Source organism: Tachyglossus aculeatus, chromosome 9 (assembly GCF_015852505.1).
Source record: "Tachyglossus aculeatus isolate mTacAcu1 chromosome 9, mTacAcu1.pri, whole genome shotgun sequence".
Classification (NCBI taxonomy): domain Eukaryota; kingdom Metazoa; phylum Chordata; class Mammalia; order Monotremata; family Tachyglossidae; genus Tachyglossus; species Tachyglossus aculeatus.
This window is the reverse complement of record NC_052074.1, coordinates 36,653,726-36,673,745: the sequence shown is the minus strand read 5'-3', so window position 1 is coordinate 36,673,745 and position 20,020 is coordinate 36,653,726. Positions and strand designations below refer to the sequence as shown.

Sequence of the window (20,020 nt, the reverse complement as noted above, 5' to 3'; positions counted from 1 at the left end):
ATGGGTCAGTGAGGGCAGTGTGCTAGCAAAGTGGGGAAGCCAGGTCCAGTGGGGTTGCTGATAGTCCCGGCTTGGGAGTCCTGGGTCCAACAGGCTCTGGACCCTTTCAGCAGTTTAATACCCACCTCACCCCGAGCCTCACTGTACCTTCTTAGGCAAGAAGGCTGTAATGTAATGTACTATAATGTAATACTGTAAGGTATTTTATTGCCAGCCTCCCTCTCTGGATCGTAAACTCTTTGAGGGAAGAGATGGGGATCTACTCTGCCCTCAAGAAGCTTACAATTTTGTACTCTCCCAAGCGCTCAGTAGCGTCCTCTGCACAGTGCAAGCACTCAATAAACACCGCTGTTTGATTTACTGACTGATTTAACTGCTGTGATAAATGCTCAGCTCAGCACGTCTCCAGGTCCCTCAACTCTAAAGGAGGGTGGGCAGCTCCCCTCATCTTCCGTGTCCCGGAGGGAATCTGTTAGCCCGTGGCATCTCCCTGCTTTCCATTTCCTGAGCTCCTGCTGCTCCCTGCCCACTTTATCGGGCCTTGAGGTACTGCGGGGGAAAAGAGTTGCTAAGCAGCAAGGCTTAGTGGAAAGAGCACAGACCTGGGAGTTAAAGGACCCAGGTTCTAATCCCAGCTCTGCCACTGCTTCCTGTGTGACCTACGGCAAGTTGCTTAACTTCTTTGTGACTCCATTACCTATCTGTACAATGGAGATTAAAACTTCCTCCCTCCAACTCAGACCGTGAGCCCTACGTGGGAGAGGGACAGTAGATGACCTGATTATCTTGCATCTACCCCTGTGCTTAGAACAGTGCTTGACACACAGTAAGCACTTAACAAATACCACTTTTAAAAAACAAAACAAAACAAAACAAAAAAAAACCCTGGCCGAACCATCTCAGTGGCTGGGTTCTCAGGTCTTCCTCCCGGTCCCAGGTCCCTGCCCTTCCTGCTCGAGGACCGTGGCCCCAGGCCCCACATTGTCTTCCAAAGCACAGTGAGAATTAAGATCCTTCAGCCTGACAGGACAAGCTCCCAATCCACCATTTCCAGAGGAAGAGCCTTTAATAAAAAAGCAACCCCCCGAGAGTAACGAGGACTGGGCTCAAGAACATTCTTAATAAAATAAGGACCAAGAGAAAACAAGATAGAGAGTACAAGGCACAACCATAATTACATAGACCATGTACAAAAACCAAATTGAAAATTTCCCTCCCAAATCCGCAGTGTGGGCTCTCGGGACCCGTCAATGTGGCCTGGACACCAGCCCCACAGTTGCAATCAGAGCCATCTCACTTGCTACTGGCTCACCCCAAAACTCTCTTGGAAGGAGCCACAGTAGGGCCAACCGATAGCTTCTTAACATTTTGCTGGGGTTCAGACATGCTCACTGACATTAAGTCAGACTACTGCTTAGATGGAAAGGCATGGGAAGGGGGAGAGGAGGGCAGGGAGTGGGGAAAGAGAAGGAAAACAGAGAAAGAAAATGAGAGTGGGGAGAGAGAGGCAGAGAGATAGATAGAGACAGAGAGAGAGCAAGCAAACAAGAGCCAGTGACAGAGACAGACAGTGACAGACACAGCCAATTTTTCCAGAATGTCCAATGAGAGAGGGACATTCTGGAGGTGGGAGTTTAACCAAATCCATTAGAAAGCCTACAGGTACACTTCATTATCCTGACTAACTCTGACATGTTAGCCTGATCCACAAAGTTCTAAAAACACTATCACACTAAAGACACTCCATGGCCTGAGGAAGGATTTGGGATTTTTAAGTCTGTTCAGTCCCCAATTATGGGAGTCCTAATTCTTTGGGCCACCAAAATCTAAAAGCTGAGAGCAAACTGTGAAGCTCCAATAAGACTCAAAGTGCTTCAAAGTCTCATCTTGGCCCAAAGGTAGGAAATGGCAGGGGTTTGACCCACAGAGCCCGAGGCTCAATGGACCACTCTGTTTTGTGTTGTTTCATGGCATTTATTAAGCGCTTACTATGTGCAAAGCACTGCTCTAAGCGCTTGGCCCCTGGTTTTGTGTTTGAGCTGAGCCGAGAGTCCCCAAACTCGAGACCAGGGGAGCCTGTGGCTCTGTCCCACCGGGGCATCTCCCCAAACAAGGTGCTGCACCTTTCTGCCATTTGGATTCTTCGGTTTGGGGGCAATCACTCCTGGGGCCCATTAAGAGTCTGGATTCGGTACTAAAGACTGGCACGTTGTTTGACCAATGGAACACCTGGAAAATCATGCATGAGTCAGGACCAAGACAATTATCAATGCCAGCCGGGCCCAATGTTCTCTCTGCTACCGTGGCCCAAGAACCTTTGGAGGAACAGTGGACAGCGATCACCTTGGATCTCTCTCTTCATGATTACTGATGGTCTATCCAACATAGCTGCTTTTGCTTCTGTCCAATAATTGATGCCCCTGAATCCTGGCTATTCCTGAATCTTTTAAGGTCCCCCACCTTCCTCCTCCAATAACTTACTGTGAACCATCTGAAATACCTCTCACCCATAGTGGGTGGTGAAACCCAGAGTGGGTAGAGGAGCAAGATAAGTTTCCCAGCTGGACGACTTGGATACCCCAGAAGACAAGCCAAAGGCCTGCAGTTGGGCTGTTCCCGAGGGAGACACACAGCAGCTCCTAGTGCAGGAGTGGCGACCCGTCACCCTTGAAGGACCAGAGCCTGTTGAACCGCCCTCCGTTCCTGGTACCCCTGCAATGTGGGAGTCTATTCTGGACCACCCTGCTCAAATTCATGTCAGATGAATGAGGAAGCCTGAGAGCCCAAAGTCACATCCCTTGCTTACTGGGGCCCTGCCCAATCTGCGGCTGTTCCTTTCTCTTGCTTACTTTCCCTTCTGGGAGGTGTGAAGTAGGGGTGCAATCTCCGCAATTTCCCAGTGAACATCCCCCAGTTCTGTGGTGGGGTGAGGGTAGGGGGATCTGCTAGGGCCCCTTCCAAAAAAGGGGACTGGTAGAGAGGTTTGTTTTATAACATCCTTCTCTAGGATCCTGTCCTCCATACTCTGTCTGGAGACAGAAATTCACACCTGGAGACGCCCCCTCTCAAATGAGTTTCCTCAGGAGGATAAGCCTGTTGCTTCTCCTATTGGGCCTTATCCCTTCATTTGGGAATTTGGCTGGACTAAAACAAGACCTATCAACCTCTCTCTCTTCCTCTCAAGGAGGAATGAAACAAACTCTGACCCCTAGACCCCACCCCAATCCCACAAGCCCTGGAAGCTCTCTCCAACTCCAGTCCTTCAAGGGGGACGGGGCGGCAGTCACAGAGGTGACCTGGCAGAGGCATACACCCTGCCCCCCACCCCCCGCCCCCACCGGAAATAAGACTGCTGAGGCAAGGGGGGAAGGAAGATGCCTGGAATTAACCCACTGAGGAGGGAGGGTGTGAGCACCTGAGAGAGAACGTGATTCGCTGCTTGCTGGGGTTGGGGTGGTTGGGGAGGAGGCGGCTGCTGGGGAGGTCCAGGCACTTGGGTTCTAACAGGTTGCTGAGTCCCAGGCGGGTTGTACACAACTGGACTTCCATCTGGGTTTATGAAGGGCTGGCCTGATGGAGAAAGAGAGAGAGAGAGAGAGAGAGGGAGAGAGAGAGGGGGGGAGGGAGAGAGGGAGAGATAGAGAGAGAAAGAGAGAGCGAAAGAGAAAGAAAGAAAGAGAAAAGAGAGAGAGAGAAACGATGTCACTGGAATACCAAGCGGCTTTGAGTAAATGAAAAAATCAAGTTACCATACAATTCCCAGCTTCTTTCAGCACCTCACACCTTACAGATATTATCCAAAATTATTTTCCACTTTGCTCTGTGGTAAAACAGGCCAACTTCAACAGCTTTGAGACCAGTTTCAGTTTCCATGTAAAGGGTGAAAAGTCACCGACTTGCATGCTGTCGTTGATTTTTCTTTTTTAGGACATTATCAAAATTTGCTATAAAAATGCATCCAAATGTGGTCCTCCCTCCCTTAGATGCCAATCAGACTGGCCTTACTACACCGTACCCCATCAGTCAGAGGTTGGGGCCCTAGGCAGCAAAGATGAGCGAGCACTCATGCTGCCGATCCCCACATGCTGCACCGTCCCAAGCCGTGGTGCACCAATGGTAGAATCCAGAGGACTGGAAAGCCCATGTGAAAAAATGACCAAACAGAACATCAATCTCAGCTCTGGTTTCCAATTCTTTTTGCTGCCTTCAGCACTAGATTGTGCACTTGTAAGGCAATGCAAGCCAGTCGGAACACTCCTTGACACGTACTTGGATTGGTACCCTTTGGGCATCGGATATTCAACTCACCCTCTGACCCACAGCAATTATGTTCATCTCTGTAATGTATTTATTTATATTAATGTTTGTCTCCACTGTGGGGGGCTGGGAGGGGACGGTGTCTACCAACTCTGTTGTATTTTACTTACCAAGGGCTTAGTGCAGCGCTCTAAACACAGTAAGCACTTAATAAATACCACTGATTGACTGATCAGTAATCGATGCATAACCCTCCTGGGTGACTTTGCACACCTCCTGGGGACCTTGCTGCTAAGTCAGAAAGTAAAGCAAAAGGGGAAACTGGCTCAGCTGCAACTAAGGGGGTCTAGATTTATGCCTCACTGGGAAGGGAGGAGAAACGAGGGAGGGTGAAGCCTTAATACAGTGCTCTGCACACAGTAAGCACTCAGTAAATATCACTTATGGGCTGCAAAGTCCCCACAGGCCAGAATAAATATTTATCTATAAAAAACCCCCCAAAACTCTAATATTTCACCATCTACTCAGGCAGCCCTCTTGGAATGAGCAAGTGGAAGAAACGTCCACTCTTTAACAACCAGCCGGACACCTCACTGGCCAAGAACGTCAGCCTGGGCTCTGGACCAAGGGCCGCCAATAAACACAGTGATGCAGATACCAGCGCAACTTGCGACAGCAACCAAGACTGTTCAAGGCCCCGTCTCTGGTCACGGAGCAGCTCTTCTCCAGGCTAGGGTGCTGACTTCGGGGAATGCTGAGAGAGGGCACTCAGTGGGAAGGCTGTGCCTACACGGCTCCCTTGGAGAAGGGGAACCCCAGGGGAATGCTGGACAGCCAAACTGCCTGCTTCGCTACTCCAGAGAGTCTCCGGCCCAATTAGTTGGCTAATCTGCTTCCTACTGCCTCCACTCTCCCCAACTTCCCAATCCTATCTCCATCTTCAATTTCCTGGAAATAGTGAATTCTTGAGAGGGAAGCTGGGGAGAGCACATCAGGGGTTTGCCACATTACCTCGAGGACTGGGTGATGCCAGGCTAGGAGACTGGGCGTAAAGGGCATGCTGATGTCATTACAGAATTGTAAGGCCATAGCCCTGGCTGCTGGCACTGTGCCCAAACCACAAGACAAGTGACTATTCCGAACCTGGTTAGGCTTCAGGGCTTTTGCATCCCAGGAGCAACCCTCTGTGGCCAGGCCTCTCTTTGGAGGGCAGGACGTGGTTTATACTTCCGATACTTAGTCCTATCCTGATAAGTAAAACACACTAGCTAACGTAGTTAACTGAATAAAAACCAAAAGCCACATGACAGAAGCCAAATCTGGGGGAAGCAGATTTTAGAGTACTTTTTGGTGATCATTTTATAAACACAAGAACATTGCGGGGGAGAATGGGTCCCAAAAGGGGTTGGTTGTGGGGTGGAGAAGAGGAAAGGAGTACCTCTGGGATGGAAAAAAAAAACATATCCAATTCAATCCTGTTTCTGGAAAGCAGTAAGGATGGAAACAAAATGGGGCTCTGAGAGGCAAAAATAAATATCCCTCAATGGCTGGGACACTGAATGAAAATTCTCTCTCACTACCCGCACATCCATGTTTATTATCGGTTTAAAAAAAGAACAACAAAGGCACTTTATGAAGCATAACGTGAAGCTATTTGGCTTATTCTTTCATGCTTTCTTGGGCTCTGAGCAGATCTCTAGGTTTCCCAGTCCTCTTCTCCCACAGTACTTTCCCACTTCTGAGGGAGGTCCCTGTACCTAGGCAATGAATTGTTCAAATACAAGGTCGTTTTTTGGAGTGGTCTTTAGTTTGGTGTTTTCTGGGTTTCCTCTGACCTCACCCTCTCTGCTCTCTCACACTGACCCCTGGGAGATCTTCATCTCCACATTAATCAAACTGACTAGAGTGAGCTCTCTTTCTCCCTGCCCCTCTCTCCCCCATCCTCCCCCTCATCCTCCTCAGTCAACTCTCCTTCAATACTGTCTAGAAACACCAAGGTTTCCTATCTCTCACCCTCCAGATAAGCCAGACAATGAGATTTGCAACCGAGAAGCACTGAGAGGTTGTGGTTGTGTCGGAGTTAGTGTGTAACGTTTCCATGTTACCAATATTTGCTCTACTAGGATAAAGATTATGGGTAGTTTTGGCCAGAGGGTGGAAATGGGCTCCTTAAGAATAAGAATTGGAGATGCAGGATTTGGTCTCCAGAATTTAATTTAATGGTAAGCTTCCTGAGGGACGTGATCATGGGTACGTACTCTGTGGCATTCCACTTAGCACTTGTACAGTGCTCCGCACACAGGAAGCCCTCAACAAATACCACTGGTTGACTGAGCTACTGGGTCAGATTCGGGAGAATGGAGGGGTGGTGGAGCCAGCTCGGGTTCTGCCTCTCCTGAGGGGCTGGAACAGAACCAGGAAGGAACTTCTCCACCTGGCAGGCCGTGGCAAGGAGACAGGAAACGCAGGGTGGCCGCTGGTGAAACTGACTGACTGTTTCCTCCCAGCCTCCACCCTTGCTCCCACCCCGGGGATGTGGGCACTGTTGCGATTTGAAGGGAAAAAGGCTAGTTCAACCTCTTAGCACCAACACAGATGAGACAGCCACGAAAACAGAACACTTGCGAGAAAGGAGACCAAACAGAGAAATGCATTCCCCCCAAGCCAGCCTCAACGGACAAATCCTCCAGAATGCAAAACCCAACCGACTCTCCGCGCGCCTGGTTACCCACCTGTTTGGGGGTTGATCAGCACACTGCCAGGCGGTATGCCTGCCGCTTCCAAGGGAAGCAAAAAGAAGCTAGGGCTAGGAGGGGCGCCGGGCCCACTCCCCCCGCCATCCAGGCAAAGAGAACTACTAGAGCTGACGGCCGGATAGACGGCAGGGGGGCCACGAGAAGGCTGGCTTAGAGCGGTCACTGGAAGAGGCTGCTGGGTGTGAGAGAGAGAGCCCGTGGATGACCCTACACTACTAGAAGACTCAGAACCTAGGAAAGGAGCAACGAGAAATTGATTTTTTACCTCAAGATAGAAACATCATGCTCATTTTCAAATGCAGACGATTAAAAAAAAAAAAAGAACACCAAAGGCACGTTACGAAGCAGAACATGCACTACTACGTGGGGACGCTGGCCGATTAGGGCTTCCCATTGAATCCAACTCTTTCCTGGAGCAGATCTGTTGCAGTCAGTACTTTGACACACACACACAAACACCGCCACAAAGGTTTCACACGGCCGAAGCATGCAATTTCAAGCAATTTAGTGCCACCAGCCACCAAGCAGCCCAGAAAACATGTCCCCCACATAGTCTCAAATTTTACCTTTTCTGGCAAATACCTAGGAACACACAGATTATACACAAATGCCATTGGCCAAGAGACAGGCACAGTACACACAAGATCACAAGAAATCCCTCTATATGATCAAGGAGATACAGCAAGTCTAAGAATAAAAGTGGAAAATACTGGAAATGACAATGCCACCACTGGAGATCTTTCTAAGGCTCAAATTAAAAACTGCGCTTGCTTTTCCACTTTCATCTACCTTCCCTTATGGACTTGGCAACTGGGAATACCCAAAACATGGAAAACTTAAATCCACAGAAAAATAAAAAATGGTATGTTAGTCAACTGTTTCAACCTGTTCTCCTATGAAACTTTTTACGGTGTGAAGCTGACTTGGGTTTCACCTCCATCCTTGCCCTCCTGACTGCCTTCCACCAAGCCCCACCCTAGAGGAGTGAATGAGCACTGAAATGACTCGATGGAGAAGGAGCAATGGAGCCCCAAGCCTGGGTAAAACAGCTTATTGAGGAAAAAAAATTTCAGGCTAAGGCTTTCCCGAGGAACTAGCAGAAATGTAAAAAGCAGTGAAGCAACAGAGGCTAATTCAGTTCCTGCTACTTCTTCATTGCAATTAAGAAGGGTCTACCTCAGAATTCTTCTCCCTTTCTAGAGAGACAAAGCACTGAATAGCTTTAACTCAGAAATGGTGGGTGTGCCAGAAAATGCTCTCCCAACTAGACAACGAGAGCTACCTAACCCCTGAACGGGGAATGCTTGTGGCAGATTGGGAAGAACTGTAAAAATAGTTCCCTGGGAATACAACAGAGGCCTGGCACCATGTGACTGCCAAACAGCCTCCTCAATATGCCCCATAACAAATAAGTGACTTCAACCCCATTTCTCTCTCCAACAGAATGAAAAGGGAATAGCAGAGATAGGGAGGAGGAGGACACCGGGTGATCCCCATGAGGAGCAGTTGGCCACAGCAAGACCAGGCTTCTCCCAGACAGATCCCATGTCCCCTTTCTTCCCATGAGACCTGCACCCCTTTCCTGATCTGCCAGAGCAGACATCTAGTTCAGGTCAGCTAGACACCCAGATATTGCCAGAAGGCCCAACACTCATGGGTAGGTTTCAATCAGAACCAAGGTCCACAGGGAACAAGGGGGAGGGTTGTGAGACCCAACAACTATCAGATCTCAGTTGGGTGGAGGTGAAATGAGCGAGAGAGAGAGAAAACGAGAGAGAGAGACAGAGAGAGAGAAAGAGACAGAACAAGAGAGATCAGTAGAGAGAAAAAACATCAAAACAGTTCCAAAACAAAAATTCTCCTAGAATGAAGAGGTCACCAATATGCTGTAATCCTGCCTGCAAGGTCAATTATTTGGGAGCAGTTATAAGTTCCCTAGAATCTCAAACAACATCTACTCCTGTTTTCTTAAAACAAACTGCAAAGGAAAGTGAGACTGCCAAAAGGCAAGAGCCATTGGCCGGAATTTCTGAAGAACTTTTTCAATATTAGCAATATTAATGATAACTATCCTCTGACATAGCTTAACTAATGGTAAATCCATGCAGGACAGTCCTGCGACTGTCCCACCTTCCCTCGGGGAAATGATGGAACTTTCCTGAAGCAGTTAAAACCTAGTGTATTCCTAAACCTTGTGCCCTGGAGAAGAAACTTTGATAAATGCTCATCGGGTCTTCTGCAGGCTAAGGACCGGCTCCCAGCGGCCAGGAACACGGCTCACAGTTGGGCACTTAGGATGTCCTTTCAGGAGGCTCATTTCCCTGTAGGGGAGGAAAATTCGCAAGCCGGGACTATGGGCAGTAAACCACAGGACTCGTTCCCCGGGAGATTGCGTTTCCGATTTGGGTACCTGTCTTGGACAGCCTGCCTACACTTCTGCTGCTTCCTGAGCTGTCGCCTCTGGTCAGAACAGAAATTCCACTGAAGCTGCTGGCTTTGGTCACGGCTGGCTTCAAGTTGCGGAGGGAGCTGTCAGAGTCCGTGCTGCTCCAAGGCCGGAGCTCCGAGTCCCTCAGCTCGTTCTCAGTGCTGCTTTGGTGGCTGTTGGCTGACCTCCCCGACGCTTCTTTATTGACTCTGCAATCCAGAGACGGAACTTTAAAATAGACACCACCAGAACCAAAGGAAGAACAGCGCTGGCAGAAACGCATGGTCTCAACCACCCAAGGAGCATTCAGTACCTAAATATTTGGCGCCTCTGGTGGGTACTCTTAGCTTCCTCCTCTTGGATTCTGTTGGCATTTAATAAGATGTTAAACGTAATATTGCTTGCAGAACTTAGGGAGTAACCAAAACATGTCGAATTCTGTTTACCTTTTGTCAGTGAGATAGTTCTCCGGAGAACAGAGAGACTAGAAGGGAAAGGACAGAGATAAAAACTTGAGGGTTTTTTTTTGCCAGTTCCAGGACCGTGTCCATTAAAGAAGAAAAAAACCAAAAAAACAGCCCATCCAAATGTATCAAAGAAATACTTAACAGATTTTGTTGGTGGCTTCCAGGTAAAGGTTATACAGCTTCCTAGAAAGCTCCTCCCTCAAAGGAACAAACAAATCCAAAGATAACCTCCAAGGAGAAAGGACTAAGGAGGGTAGAGGTAGCATGTGCAAACTCACTTCTACCCTACCCCACCATGGAAGGAATTCAGTCTATACCTTGTAATATCATTTTGATACAGTGTGATCCCAAGATCACACAATCCAATCAGCCCAAGCATTTCATTTGTCTAACCAAAGGGATCAGGTTTTGAATTTCTCAGTGCTTCTGAGCTTTTTGCCTCACTTTTCAAGTTAAGATTTGTTCTTTCAGGCTAAAGTTTAGACTGTGGCAGGATTATTACTGAAAACTTTTCATGTAACCCAACAGATTTATATTCACAGCTTGGGAAAGGATTGACAGGACTTCTTCATGTTTAGCCAAGCATATTTTGTTTGAAAATAAAACATGGAAGTGAAGACCAACTGGTTATTCTTTATTTGGCTGAACAGGGAAGCTAGATACAAGAGGAGCGCTTCAAAGCATTTTAAACATTTTTGTAGTAATGTTTACTACATTTAATCTACTACATTTACTACATCTTCTCTCAAATGAAACACTTTCTGTTTCCAGGCTGAGTAGCTAAATTCAAGTCTACCAACTAGTAGACAAAAGAAAAAAAAAAGAAAAAAAAAAGAGTTCGATGCCACATAAACTATGAAGTCACCTCAAGAGCTGCAGCATGATCTGAGGAAATCCTGCCCATATTTCTCTAATCCACTAGGTTGGAAGTTCGGTGTAGGCAAAGTTCACACACACTAGGTGCTCAATAAAGATGGCTGACTGACACAGAATCTGTCCGAGCTTTCAAGTCTTGTCAAGCCTTTCCTAAACAGCTCAATGTAACCCTTCATGTACTATTACACACACAGTCTCAGGTGATCCCACATAAGTACAGGCATCTATCTCCAAGAGGTTGGCTGGCCTGGGGATGACTTAAATTTGAAATGAAACAGGGCCTTCCTAATCAGCTCATGAAATTAACCACATTTGACAATTAGCCTGAAAACTGAGTGGGGAGGTTGAGGGAGGAGAGGAGGGAAGAAAGGATGGAGAGGGAACTGGGGGAGAGGGGGTGGAAGGGAGGGAGGGAGGTCTCTGCTCTCAACTATTCACTCAATTCCACAATCCAAGAACAGCAGCAGAATGGCAACTGCACGGTATACATACATCTTGTGCAAATATTCGGTCTCTAGCTCTCTGGTACTCTTCTTCTCTTTCTTCTATGGATTTGCTTCTTCGGTCATCTTTTAATCGGATTCTCATCTAAATGAAAGTTGCAATTCAGTTCCTAATCTTACTGAGAAAATGTATACATTTACCAGTCCTGCATCTCTGAATCATTTTAATCCCACCGAGTTACCTGGTTATCGTCTTTGTCTAAACTAGAGTTATCCCTTTTGAGGATGTACCGTTTCTGAAAGTCCTCACTTTTGTCATCTTTGATATGATCATTAAATTTCTGATCGGGTCTAAAAAACAAAGAAACAAACACAAAGAAATCACCAAATGGAGTTAGACTAAATGAAGGAGAAGAGAGACTTAGTAGGCGGAAAGACAAGAATAATAATGAGTGAGAACACATTAGCTCAAGCTTTACGAATGGAATACTTGAACCTTGGGTACGAAGAGCTGCTCCTTCCAGCTGAGACACTATCACTGAAGGGTACAGAAGAAAATGACTGCTCCCGAGGTGAGAACTGGGGCCCTGGGCAAAAGTCAACAGCCAACGGCAGCTGAGGCTCAGCAGAATGGTTCTTCTGTCCCTGGGGCGACCAAGCTGCAGAGTCCTGAGCTGGTCCACACTACAGGCTGGGGACCACCCACTGGAACTCCCCAGCCCGCTCAGCACCTATGCCACTACCGCAAAACTACTTAAATCCAACAACTGTGCTATGCAGAGGAGAGGGCATTCAGAGTTCTTCATTCCAGTCCACCAGGTGGTGTGGCTTATCCAAAAGATGCAAGAATCAGGATGAGGACCTCACCCCTCCCCAAACTGAGGTGGACTATCCCAGGCCAGACCCTTTGCGCAATCGCCCAACAGTACCTGGGTGAGCCCGAGTCTGCCAGTGATTCCACTGACTCCCTGAGGGAGACGTGGGAATGCTTCTGCCCCACCGGGGCTGGGGGACTGTGTACTGTCTGCAGGGCACATATGCTATAGCCTAATCTCAACAGCCCCTTAGTGGTCCAACAAAGCCACTGCCCTGAAAGGGCCTCCCAATCACAGGTAGTAGAGTTCTCTTTGGCTCAAAGAAGAAGCTGCTGATCGGGTGACTGCATCCATGAGCAGGTGGATCCTGGACTCTCAGACAGAATCTCTCGCACACCTGCAAACTGTGTCTATGAAAATACGCTCATGCAACTTCTCGGGCCCCATGTCATTCAGATTGTTCAGGCGCCAATGGTCAGAAGAGAAATCAAAATAGAAACGATAATGATGAGAATAATAATAACTGTGATATTTGTTAGGCACTGAATGTGTGCCAAGAACTGCTCAAAACACTGGGGTATTAACAAGATAACCAGGTCCGACACCAGGCTCTGTTCTGTCCCACACAAGGCTCACAGTCTAAGAGGAAAGGAGAACAGGCATTAAATCCCCATTTTACAAATGAGGAAACTGAGGCACAGAGAAGTTGATTTGCCCAAGATCACTCGTGGGCAGATGGCAGAGCCGGGACTGGAACCCAAGTCCCCGACTCCCAGTCTGGTGCCCTTTCCATTAGGCCACGCTGCTTCTTTCATTTCAACCTCCCAGCATTCCCATGAGGTGGGAGAGAGGCAGAAATTACTCCCACCTCAGAGATGGGGACCCTGAGGTGTGAAGAGGCCACCCGCAGAGCTGGGACTAGAGACCAGGACTTCTGGTTCCCAGGTCTGTGTGCTTTCCACCAGACCACACAGGCTTCACCAGCAATGGGGCGGTGGAGCGAGGCAGGAGGGGCACAGGTTGGGTTGGGCCCCAGTCTGCTGGCGGCTGGCTGAACATGGCCTGCGCCGAGGGCCCCATTCTGCTCACTCCTGCTTTAGGTGTGAGGAAGACTGAGCTCATGAATTACAGCACTCACAGGGAAAACGCAAACTCACAGCAGCAGCCCCAACCAACACGGCCACTCCCGAAACACCGACTGAACAACAGACTCCAGGTGAAGACGGTACGCGGATAAGTATGAGGACAGCCATAGAACGCTCTCGGAAAGAAGAGACCTAGGCAAGAGGGGCAGCAGAAATGCAGCTGCTCATCTAGGAAAGGTGTAAGGGGAAAAGAACAACACAGCCAAACCAACCAGGAGGAGCACAGACAGAGGGGCTGGCTGAAGAGCCTCCTCTTTTACTAGCTCAGACCTTTCACACCTCGACACTGTTTCTGGCAACACAACAGTGCCCTGGTCCTGCTCTCGGCCACGGGTCTATCCCAGGGCGCTCACAATCTTGGGCTTGGATTGGGTAGAGGAAGGACTTGGGCCCCTTCAAGCTTTCTCTTCCACCCTGACTCTGAACTTCTACCCAAGCGCTACTTGGGAGACACACAAGTGAACAGCAGTGCTTTCAACCAAGGGGCAGCCCACTCGGCCGAGGGCAGCCGGGCTCCACAGATAACCGCACCAGCAGGCATGTCAGCTAACCTTAAAGCTGTCTTACCTCTTTCTTTTACAGGTGCCTGAATATACTGCCCTGCAATCGTCAACTTCCCGCTCCATTGAGACACCCCAGTGGGGACTGGGCTGTAGGCATCCACAAGACCACTGGTTCAACGCTGGAGCGGGGAATCTGCCTCCTATGAGGAAAAGGCAAGTTTGGGTTTACTCAACGTGGCTCAGATCTCTAAGGTTTTCTGTAGCCCATCCCAGAAGAGAGAAAAGAAGAACGCAGTGTAACGTCAATGATCTGAAATTATAGCTCATCACCATCGTGCCAGTTTTCAGGACGAAGGCTCTCGGATCATCTTAATGAAATTTGATCACCTTTCCGGCAAAAGTCTCCCACTTTCCATGGACATTCAAATAACTGATGTTACACTGTATGGAAAACCTTAGAGCATTGTCAGACAGTCAGAAGGTTAGCAGAAATGCCTGCCAACTGAGATGCGCTTAGGCATCCAACAACAACGAGTAAAGTTGTTAGGTACTGGCTAAAGAATTGCTGTTCACCTTGAGTTCAGGGCTTCTATCACTCCATCCCAAGTGGAGTCAATCAACTCCTAGGTCTTCAGGGAATCCTAACTATATAAGGTGTGATTCGTGAAAGCGTCTATTTTCAGGGGAGGAACAGACAAAAGCAGTTACACTGGGCTAATACCCCTCCTGCCTGAAGAAAGAGGCACCTTGCAAAGACACCTACTCTCTATTCCTCTTTGAACACCTGACCATGCAAGTCATTTCCTATTGGATCAGATCCACACCCGGATCAGATCCACACCCCATCCAGCTCACCATCCCATGTCCACCAATGGCACCAAGCAATGCTTGTAAGAACTGGGTGAGGGCAGCTGTCCTGGATATCAGTTCTCAGAGTTACGGCTGTGTCTTCCACAAACCAATATAAGTCAGCCTATTGCCTATCAACCTAGGGAAATTCTTCTGACATTTCTCACACCCTCAACTCTTCTCTCCAAGCACCCATTGCTGGGCCCCCTCTCCTCCATGAATCTTTTCAAATCCGGCCTGCACAATTTCCTGTGGGAGTGTATCCCACAGTATGTTCACCACCCACTCGGGGAAGCAGTTATTCCTTACATTTGTCTTGAACCTACCAACTATCTCCACATTTTTGACTGGGTGCCTCTGAGTCTCACTGCGGAACTGAGTGAAAAACCAGTCATTGTTCACCTGTCAAATAAGACCCATCATGATCTGTTACTTTCTGCTTCAATCACCCAAGAGTTCTACCTCAAAAAGGTGAGAGTCAGTTGGGAGCTGAAGAATTTCTGTCTTCAAAAAGCACATGGAGCCCCAGACAGCCTGGGGCTCTGGGCAGCCAGGCACGTCAAGTTCAGGACCACAAACACTGAGAGAAATCAGGGGGTGGGCAAATCAGAAGTGCACCCAAAAGTGAAACCTTCAGCTCCAGTCCAGTCCCACACATTCGGGCTGCTGATGTTCACAAGTGAGGGAGAATTGGGACATGTTTTTGCGAATGCATGAAAATAGTTCTGAAGATCCAAAGATTTCTCTAAACGCATTGGAAAGGCTCTCAACTAACCCAGCAAACTTTCCAAAGGAACTGGCCTTTGACCCCAGGTACCCGACTAGCTACCTTTTCTAACTGCACAGTGTCAAGCCACCTGCTCTTCTCAGATAGAGAGCAGTCCTCTTCAGAGCCAAGAAGTGGCATGGTACCACGAACAATCACCTCACTGCCGCACTTCAGCCCGGTGTGCTGCCCTTGGGAGGACCCTGTGGCTCAAATAATTCAATTGGTACGGGGCTCTGAGAACGTTGGCTGAGAATTGCTATAGACCACGATAGGTGGCACAAGAATGATGGGAACCGATCAGAGACAAACGGACAGACCCATCTCTTTCACCCCAGCCACTTACATTCTTGTATTGCTAGTTTTGTTTACTATCACCGACTTCCCACTTTGATCCACATTGTGATCTAATCCAAAGTAAGCAGCTACTCTGTGTAATAGCATCCTATGATAAGATGTCATGGGGGGGAATTTCTTTCGTGGCGATCTGGAAGTAAAAAAAAAAAGCCAGTTTAAATATACAACAAGACCACTTATGGCAATTTTGTTACCTTGCAGAAGTCAGGACTTACTCATTATTACCAATGAAATCTAAAATTTCCTGTTCTAATTTCAGCAGCATCATTCTGTCCCTAAAAAACAAAACAGAAAAGATTCTCACGTCAGGATTTAACAGTCCTCTAAGAACAATTATCTGGGGGGAAGAGGAAGGCTTAAAAAAGCATATTGATGAAACCCTTCCTTCTTAAGACTGCTCTCTGACAGAGATCACTACACAATCTCAAAGCCTCAATGAAACTTAGCTCTGTAGCTTCTGATTCAGCAAAGGAGCACCTGCCATTCTTTAGTGCCATTAGTGGTCACCTTGGCTTTCACACTGTGGAGAAATCTGGCTGAAAGGCTATATTCTGGCAATTTATTTTCCTTAAATGGTATCTGTTAAGCCTTTACTATGTGCCAGGCACTGTAGATACAAGCCAATAAGGGTGGACACAGCCCATGTACCACATGCGCTCACAGTCTTAATCCCCATGTTCAGAGGAGGTTACTCTGAGAAATTAAGGGACTTGCCCAGGATCACACAGCAGACAAGTGGCAGAGATGGTATTAGAACCCAGGTCCTCCCACTCCCAGGCCCATGTTCTTTCCATTAGGTTATTCTGCTTCTCCAGTGCTTGTGAATATTAGGTGCACTGAGTAAGCTGCAAATACTAAAAAAAATACTTCTGCATGAGAATTTGGTCTTAAGTGTCCAAAGAGATGAAAATGAAACATCCACATAACCACTCCTTTGAATAAGCAGGGGCCCCTCTATGAAAAGTTAGGGAGCAATTTCAAAGGGAGCAACTTAAAACCCAAAGAATTCTGGGTCATCTTTTAAAATACATTTTATGCGCTATAAATTGTGCACTTGCAGATGTGAAAAGTACAAAAAACAATCCGGTTTGGATCTTACCAGTGAGCGAACTCCTGGCTTTGGGACTATCCCACTTTGGGAGTTAACATTCTTTAGGTCAGTGGAGATAACCACATAATGGTTTACTGACACTGCAGCTTTGTGTTCAGAAAAATTTCAAAAGCCCCCAACAATGGAGGTTAGGCCCTAGCAATGAGTCATGCTTCTGCTTCTTTCATGTCAATACCAGGCTCAGCGACAATGGTTAAATCTCCCACCATCTCCCTGACTTCTCCAATGTGCAATCAAGATCATCGCTCAAATGAAAAGGGCCAATTCTCCACTGTGCCTCAGTTACCTAATCTGTAAAAAAAATTCTCCTCCCACCAACTGGGACTGTGAGCCCCATAAGGGACAGGAACTTGATAATCCTGTAACTACACCTGCTCTTAGTACAATGCCTGGCAAATGGTAAGTGCTTAACAAGAACCATAATAATAATTAAAAAAAAAAAACCAAATCAACAAAAACCAAGAGCATGATTCCTTGGGCTGAGAGAGGGGGAGTTTTGAGAGTCTACAGTATAAAACATCAACTTGCATATAGCTCCATCCAATACACATTGTAAATGACAATGAGAGACATTTTCACAGGAATACGGGAGGGCAGGTGTAGATTTGTGAGTGTTTACCCTAAAAATGGAATCAACAGTTTCTCCTTGGGGCCACTAGCAACTATAAACTTCCCTAAAAGACAGCAGAGCCAAAGTGATTTGACAATTTGGCTAATGCCTTCCAAAAGCCAATCCCCGGCTTAATGGATGTTCACTGAAGTGTTCTGGAGAGATGCTATCCCCAATCCCCAAAAGTTAAACAAACAAAAATGCCCAACTTCTTTCTCACAGTTAAGTTGGTCCCAGATGTCTGCAGGTTGAAAGCCCAAATACCCCAGGAGAGGCATCATATGGAACATATAAGACCCCCCTCTTCTAACCCAGAAGACTAGAGCTCAACCACCACAAAATCAATATTGGGATGATGGTACATTATAAACCATTTCAATCTAGGGTTTTTTTTGCCCCCTCCCCTTTATTTTTTACCTGGGATTGTTTTTTAATGTATTTACTAAAAATTCATGCAGATCTATGCCAGTTGAATCTGTGTATTCTTGACTGGAATCTAAAAAACAACAACACAAAACCCCAAAGTTACTGAAAGTTACTAAAATTGTTGAATACACTTCTTTATGCCCTTATACACATAACGTTCACCTTAATTTTTAAATTTTACTTTCAAATGCCTTTCATGTTCCAGGTTTTGTAAGATCACTTACCTCCTGTCTTCATCTAATTGCCTATTTTGAGCTTAGCTAGCATTAAGGAAGTGCAAACTGCTTTGAATTGGACAATTCAATTTAGGAATCTAAACGGCAGAGTTCCACGTGCACAGAGTTCTTTCAGAGGCCAAATTATGTATTTGCCGTTCTTTAAAATCAACAAGGGTTCACTTTAAACAAAATGCTAAGTAATTTCAAGATTTTATAGAACCCACAGAGTAGGAAAAAGCATGATTTGTTCACTTTTTCAACTTTCTGAAAAGGATGGGAAATGTTGAACTAGCAAGGCTGTTCTGGGGCTAGCCTGCAGAAACAAAAAGGGATTAGAGATTGAAAAAGGGGTGAGTATTCTCAGATTTGCTCGAAGCAGTTTTGAAATATTCATGCTTCTTTTATCCTTCACCTAAGAAGCTCTAGGGGGCCCTCATATCAGACCTCTTGCTTGTTGCTTAGATCCTAGCCTTTACCAATATATTACTTTTTCTCCTATCAGTTTAGCCCAGGGTTTTTCAATCTGTATTGTTAAAATTAAATCTTTGGTGCTTCATCTGGGCCTTCTAAAGGGCTTTTATAGCTGGACTCTCCCCCCAACATGCGCGCGCACACACACACACTCTCTATGTTCTAGGTAACTTGACGAACGCTTTACAAAATGAGAGTTTAGTTACAACTCTGGGTTAATGTTAACTTGACATGCTATATAATAGTCTGTGATCCTGCCAGCAATTTTCTTTCCTCATGTGATAAGAATTATGCATGCAGAAGACTTTTTGGTAAACTCTGCACGGGAAGAGTGTTTTACTTCTGTCCATCCACCCAAGCATGCAGCAGAGTGCTCTATACATGGTAGAATCTCAATGAAACTGTTGCTGATGAAAGTAAAGGGAGCCCAAGGCTTCACAGAAATTTCTCCGAATCGTCCTCTTGAGTCTGGGACTTCAAAACATCCATTCGGTCCCTGTTCTAAAGGGAGTGAGAAGATGGGGCGCACACACTGAACTGCATGCATAACAGCTTGCTATATCTCTGTCCCCAGTAAACCTCTATGAGGAAATAAATACAAAATTTCTTTGAAAAGGCCATTTTACACTTCAAAACAACGTACCATTTTTGCAAACAACATTTAATTCCACTATTGAGATCACATAAAAGCAAAAAGAGCCATCAGAACCCCCTTAGTCCATCCACAGTAGTTCTTTCCAGAGGAAGAATGGAAGGAGGGAGGAGCTCCGCCCTACTCTGTTCCCAACATGGGCAGGGAGCTCAGGGAAAGGATTTCGCATCAATTTGCCTACTACTCATATCATAGCAGGGTATGAGCAGGATGAAAAAAGAAAACTCAAACACAAACAAACAGGGACGCACCTCTGGATAACATTTTTCTGGGTAGTTTATCGCTGTTTTTTTCTTTTTCTGCTTCATCTTTGGAGGGCTTCTCTTCTTTTTCAAAAGACTGTGTTAACTGGACTGCAATTTTCTCCTGTTGAAAGGGACATCAATTATTTAGTGAGGAATTAAAAGCAATTTGGAGAGCACAGAAATCAGTTCCTCAGTTTTTTAAGGTTTTCATGGTCTGGAAAATGAGCTGGGTGAAACCAAGATATTGTGCCTCTTGGGAACAGGACACAGACTACCAAACGAACATCTCAAAAGTGAACACGATCAGACACGTGATCTGACCGCCTGAATTCAAGTCTACAGAGGCAAAAGTTGATGCACTTAAGGTATTTTTCAATCACATCTCAGTGTTAATTTAGGGGCCCTTACTTTCCAGGAAATTTAACATACTCTGTGTCAAATAAAAGGCAGTCCAAAACCTTTTAAACTCTTTGGCCATGATTGTCTCTTAGGAAGGAGAGTCACCTCAACAATCAATTCCCACATGATACAGTCTCTCCTCTCTATTTTGTAGTTAGCCAGAAAGGAATGCAGCCAGGAACATAAAGCTGCTGTGTTCGGTGTTTTAAAAGGTTCTAGTCTTTCT

At 46.6% G+C, this 20,020-nt stretch overlaps 1 protein-coding gene across 10 annotated transcripts in view; it reads right to left on the bottom strand.

The window, feature by feature from the left end:
* R3HDM1 (R3H domain containing 1) overlaps positions 1–20,020 on the bottom strand; it is a 124,830-nt gene that overhangs the window by 33,329 nt on the left and 71,481 nt on the right. For 8 of the 10 annotated variants that reach the window (XM_038751331.1, XM_038751332.1, XM_038751330.1 and 5 more), the window contains 11 exons: positions 19,402–19,516; positions 17,801–17,879; positions 15,878–15,937; positions 15,652–15,792; positions 11,470–11,578; positions 11,277–11,372; positions 9,888–9,925; positions 9,755–9,805; positions 9,424–9,650; positions 6,990–7,244; positions 3,416–3,570 (listed from right to left, as the gene is read on the bottom strand). In XM_038751331.1, the coding sequence (XP_038607259.1) occupies positions 3,416–3,570; positions 6,990–7,244; positions 9,424–9,650; positions 9,755–9,805; positions 9,888–9,925; positions 11,277–11,372; positions 11,470–11,578; positions 15,652–15,792; positions 15,878–15,937; positions 17,801–17,879; positions 19,402–19,516 (1,326 nt within the window). The remainder of the gene's footprint in view (positions 1–3,415; positions 3,571–6,989; positions 7,245–9,423; positions 9,651–9,754; positions 9,806–9,887; positions 9,926–11,276; positions 11,373–11,469; positions 11,579–15,651; positions 15,793–15,877; positions 15,938–17,800; positions 17,880–19,401; positions 19,517–20,020) is intronic. The other 2 variants (XM_038751338.1, XM_038751340.1) reach the window with 1 other exon arrangement.